We start from the raw sequence: 5,710 nt of genomic DNA, 5'->3' as shown, positions 1-5,710 counted from the left end.
TACTTCAAATATTAATTATAGAATGTTTCCAACGGTAACTAAATCAGAAATGGGCTTTTATTGGTTTTCAAATAGAATTTACTTAATTTACTTCTGAAGCAGTTGATTTTCGTTGTATTCGCCTTTTAATTAAAATTCACTAGGTTAGCTTTGGATTTTTAAAGGAAAACTCTTTAAATTGCATTCTTGCAACACTTGCAAGCACTTTCAAGTTTGTTTCATTTCCGATTAAGACCGAGGCCTGTCATGCTTCGAACATCTTTCTCTAAGTGTATTAATACAAATTAATATATAGTATATCTAAGAGTTAAGTTAACTAACTTAGCACACACGTTAAGCTTGGTTGACTGATTCTCATATTCTCGTCTCTGGCTCGGAGTCTGTCTGTCTGGTCAGCGCTACTCATTCGGACAGAAACATTCAATAAAGACGGCCACGCGAATTGGCCAGACGCTCATTGAAAGCGTTAGGTTCAAGCAATTTCTACACCCAAACGGTTCAACAAATCAATTTGAATTAGCTTCAACAGCTATCAATATTAATTTGCAATTTGGCGTCTTACTTTTCATATAAATTCGTGTATTATTTAAATCAAAATTTAAACGCGTTGCGCTCGCAATTTGTGCAAAATGTCAGCATTTATAACCTCAATAATCTGCGTGACTGTACTCCAGTTGTTCCTGCTCCATCTGGCCGCTGGCAAACAGTTCAGCTGGTGTGATCCCGATCTGTGTGGTGCGGGCGTCAAGCACATCGCCTGTCGCAACAACGGCGTAAGCGTCATATTATAAACCCCTTTCTCTATCGGTTATTTGAACTGTCTATTCGTTTGACTGCAGCATTTTCACAGACGCTGCCAGCCCGACTCCTTTGAGGTGGACATCTCTCGGCATAAGGCGTACTTTGTGCACGGTCACAACAAACGCCGCAATTTTGTGGCATTGGGCAAGCTGCCCGGTTATTATCCCGCCGCACGCATGACCACCATGGTGAGCTTGGCTGCGAGGCATTTTCTTGCTCAGATTGATTGATTCCGCAATTACAACTTAGGTCTGGGATGATGAGCTGCAGTATTTATCATCGCTGAATGTGCGCACCTGCATCTTGGATCACGATGATTGTCATAATACGTACAGCTTTGCCAATTCGGGCCAGAATCTGTGCGCCATTTGGCGTGATCGCAATCCCCATGTCAATGTGACCAGCCTCATTGAGGAGTCGTTGGGACTGTGGTTCAACGAGTACGACTTGATCGATAGCAGCTACATTAACCGTTTTCGTGTCACACAATATTTGTAAGTATAATATTCTAGTAATCGAAATATCAATTAAATATATTTCTATTTATTTGGCAATTCCCCTAGCGAGGACTATGGTCATTTTGCGGAAATGGTGGTGGATCGTAACTCACGCATTGGCTGCTCCATACTGCGTTTCACACGTCCCGATTATCCCTATGTCTACATCTATAATGTGGTCTGCAATTATGCGTCCATCTATGCATTGGATGCGCCCGTCTATGAGGTTGGGCGACCCGCGTCCCGCTGTCAGACCGGCAAAAATCCATTCTATCCGGGTTTGTGCTCGACACGAGAGCAATATAATCCGAACTACTGAACGATCCGGTGTAGTGTATAGATATAGTGCTCAGGTATAGAACTGTCAGAAACTTAAAGATCACTGTCGTCTGTATTGTATTTTACATAAGATCGTAGCTTAGTTGTAGTTGTAGTCTTTGTTTACCAATAAATAACACCTCAGAATATTAACCATAAATTTATTGACATAATACACCCACTCGACAACTTTTGGCCCAACATCACAGGGTATGTCATTTTATAATAATAATATTTATAATTAGTAAATGATTTGTTGTAAAACTGCCTGCTAGTTAAATACACTCCAAACTGCCGGTGAGTATTTAAATTTGGTTTTAACGAGCTTAACCAAATAATGCCAAAATTAATAAGTGACGCCTAGCCATGCGAATGCTCGACTAAAATATACTCGAACCGGACTAGAAGTAACTAAATGATCTAAACATCTCGTTCGCAGATAGATACATAAAAAAGAATCGTCGTCATATGTTCGGCAGCCGAATATACCCGGTTCATGTGTAAGTTCGGGTATTAAACAGAAGTTTTGGGTCCAGGTTAGACAGGTTAACATTTGATAGCACAGCACTTTCGTTTGTTGTTCCCAGGCCAACAAAGTGCCGAAAGCTCATAAAACTCTTGTTCAAATATGCAAATATTTGATTCGCTTTTATGCTTTTATCCGGCCTGCAAAACAGCTGCTAATCTGTGGAGTTCGACAAAGAGGAATATAAAAACCCGAATTGGGCAGCCCAAACAATTCAAGCTATTGAGCCATGTCTATATACGAAACTAAGGGGTAAGATTTTGACATGAATTTCGACTAAAATTCACATAGTCAGATTTTAATGCCAGATTTGAGAGGGAAAACTGAGCATAAAAAACCAAATCTCGGGGAAATCGGATGAGATTTGACGGAGTTATGGGGTTGGGAAATATTGAGCCATGTCTATATACGAAACTAAGGGGTACGATTTTGACATGAATTTCGACTTAAATTCACATAGTCAGATTTTAATGCCAGATTTGAGAGGGAAAACTGTGCATAAAAAGCCAAACCTCGTGAAAATCTGATGAGATTTGACCGAGTTATGGGGTTGGGAAATATTGAGCCATGTCTATATACGAAACTAAGGGGGAAGATTTTGACATGAATTTCGACTAAAATTCACAGAGTAAGATTTTAATGCCAGATTATTTAAGAGGGAAAACTGATCATAAAAAAACAAATCTCGGGGAAATCGGATGAGATTTGACCGAGTTATGGGGTTGGGAAATATTGAGCCATGTCTATATACGAAACTAAGGGGTAAGATTTTGACATGAATTTCGACGAAAATTCACATAGTCAGATTTTAATGCCAGATTATTTAAGAGGGAAAACTGAGCATAAAAAACCAAATCTCGGGGAAATCGGATGAGATTTGACGGAGTTATGGGGTTGGAAAATATTGAGCCATGTCTATATACGAAACTAAGGGGTAAGATTTTGACATGAATTTCGACTAAAATTCACATAGTCAGATTTTAATGCCAGATTATTTAAGAGGGGAAACTGAGCATAAAAAACCAAATCTCGGGGAAATCGCATGAGATTTGACGGAGTTATGGGGTTGGGAAATATTGAGCCATGTCTATATACGAAACCAAGGGGTAAGATTTTGACATGAATTTCGACTGAAATTCACATAGTCAGATTTGAATGCCGGATTATTTAAAGGGGAAAACTGAGCGAAAAAAACCAAACCTCGGGGAAATCGGATGAGATTTGACCGAGTTATGGGGTTGGGAAATTCCACTTATGTCTATCTACGAATCTGAGGGGTAAGATTTTGACATGAATTTCGACTTAAATTCACATAGTCAGATTTTAATGCCAGATTATTTAAGAGGGAAAACTGAGCATAAAAAACCAAATCTCGGGGAAATCGGATGAGATTTGACGGAGTTATGGGGTTGGGAAATATTGAGCCATGTCTATATACGAAACTAAGGGGTAAGATTTTGACATGAATTTCGACTTAAATTCACATAGTCAGATTTTAATGCCAGATTATTTAAGAGGGAAAACTGAGCATAAAAAACCAAACCTCGGGGAAATCGGATGAGATTTGACCGAGTTATGGGGTTGGGAAATTCCACTTATGTCTATCTACGAATCTGAGGGGTAAGATTTTGACATGAATTTCGACTGAAATTCACATAGTCAGATTTTAATGCCAGATTATTTAAGAGGGAAAACTGAGCATAAAAAACCAAATCTCGGGGAAATCGGATGAGATTTGACGGAGTTATGGGGTTGGGAAATATTGAGCCATGTCTATATACGAAACTAAGGGGTAAGATTTTGACATGAATTTCGACTTAAATTCATATAGTCAGATTTTAATGCCAGATTATTTAAGAGGGAAAACTGAGCATAAAAAACCAAACCTCGGGGAAATCGGATGAGATTTGACGGAGTTATGGGGTTGGGAAATATTGAGCCATGTCTATATACGAAACTATGGGGTAAGATTTTGACATGAATTTCGACGAAAATTAACATAGTCAGATTTTAATGCCGGATTATTTAAGAGGGGAAACTGAGCATAAAAACCCAAATCTCGGGGAAATCGCATGAGATTTGACGGAGTTATGGGGTTGGGAGATTCCACTTATGTCTATCTACGAATCTGAGGGGTAAGATTTTGACATGAATTTCGACTAAAATTCACATAGTCAGATTTGAATGCCGGATTATTTAAGAGGGAAAACTGAGCGAAAAAAACCAAACCTCGGGAAAATCGGATGAGATTTCACCGAGTTATGGGGTTGGGAAATTCCACTTATGTCTATCTACGAATCTGAGGGGTAAGATTTTGACATGAATTTCGACTTAAATTCACATAGTTAGATTTTAATGCCAGATTATTTAAGAGGTAAAACTGAGCATAAAAAACCAAATCTCGGGGAAATCGGATGAGATTTGACGGAGTTATGGGGTTGGGAAATATTGAGCCATGTCTATATACGAAACTATGGGGTAAGATTTTGACATGAATTTCGACGAAAATTAACATAGTCAGATTTTAATGCCGGATTATTTAAGAGGGGAAACTGAGCATAAAAAACCAAATCTCGGGGAAATCGGATGAGATTTGACCGAGTTATGGGGTTGGGAAATTCCACTTATGTCTATCTACGAATCTGAGGGGTAAGATTTTGACATGAATTTCGACTAAAATTCACATAGTCAGATTTTAATGCCAGATTATTTAAGAGGGAAAACTGAGCATAAAAAACCAAATCTCGGGGAAATCGGATGAGATTTGACGGAGTTATGGGGTTGGGAAATATTGAGCCATGTCTATATACGAAACTATGGGGTAAGATTTTGACATGAATTTCGACGAAAATTAACATAGTCAGATTTTAATGCCGGATTATTTAAGAGGGGAAACTGAGCATAAAAAACCAAATCTCGGGGAAATCGGATGAGATTTGACCGAGTTATGGGGTTGGGAAATTCCACTTATGTCTATCTACGAATCTGAGGGGTAAGATTTTGACATGAATTTCGACTAAAATTCACATAGTCAGATTTTAATGCCAGATTATTTAAGAGGGAAAACTGAGCATAAAAAACCAAATCTCGGGGAAATCGGATGAGATTTGACGGAGTTATGGGGTTGGGAAATATTGAGCCATGTCTATATACGAAACTATGGGGTAAGATTTTGACATGAATTTCGACGAAAATTAACATAGTCAGATTTTAATGCCGGATTATTTAAGAGGGGAAACTGAGCATAAAAAACCAAATCTCGGGGAAATCGCATGAGATTTGACGGAGTTATGGGGTTGGGAAATTCCACTTATGTCTATCTACGAATCTGAGGGGTAAGATTTTGACATGAATTTCGACTAAAATTCACATAGTCAGATTTGAATGCCGGATTATTTAAGAGGGAAAACTGAGCGAAAAAAACCAAACCTCGGGGAAATCGGATGAGATTTGACCGAGTTATGGGGTTGGGAAATTCCACTTATGTCTATCTACGAATCTGAGGGGTAAGATTTTGACATGAATTTCGACTAAAATTCACATAGTCAGATTTTAATGCCAGATTATT

General features: G+C 38.5%; 1 protein-coding gene across 1 annotated transcript; it reads left to right on the top strand.

The window, feature by feature from the left end:
* The first annotated feature begins 375 nt into the window (after positions 1 to 375).
* Positions 376 to 1,786, top strand: LOC6624751 (venom allergen-1). Its single transcript, XM_032436408.2, has 4 exons — positions 376 to 773; positions 840 to 989; positions 1,051 to 1,295; positions 1,365 to 1,786. The coding sequence occupies exons 1-4, from the start codon at positions 630 to 632 to the stop codon at positions 1,615 to 1,617; spliced, it is 792 nt and encodes a 263-aa protein (XP_032292299.1). The 5' UTR covers positions 376 to 629; the 3' UTR covers positions 1,618 to 1,786.
* The last annotated feature ends 3,924 nt before the right edge of the window (positions 1,787 to 5,710 follow it).

The sequence above is a fragment of the Drosophila virilis genome, chromosome 5 (assembly GCF_030788295.1).
Source record: "Drosophila virilis strain 15010-1051.87 chromosome 5, Dvir_AGI_RSII-ME, whole genome shotgun sequence".
Classification (NCBI taxonomy): Eukaryota; Metazoa; Arthropoda; class Insecta; order Diptera; family Drosophilidae; genus Drosophila; species Drosophila virilis.
This window is presented reverse-complemented; position numbering and strand designations above follow the sequence as displayed.

Coding starts and splice junctions, on each gene's coding strand:
- LOC6624751 (XM_032436408.2), top strand. CDS start 630: ATGTCAGCATTTATAACCTCAATAATCTGCGTGACTGTACTCCAGTTG. Junction 990..1,050: donor CCGCACGCATGACCACCATG/GTGAGCTTGGCT, acceptor ATTACAACTTAG/GTCTGGGATGATGAGCTGCA. Junction 1,296..1,364: donor TTTCGTGTCACACAATATTT/GTAAGTATAATA, acceptor CAATTCCCCTAG/CGAGGACTATGGTCATTTTG.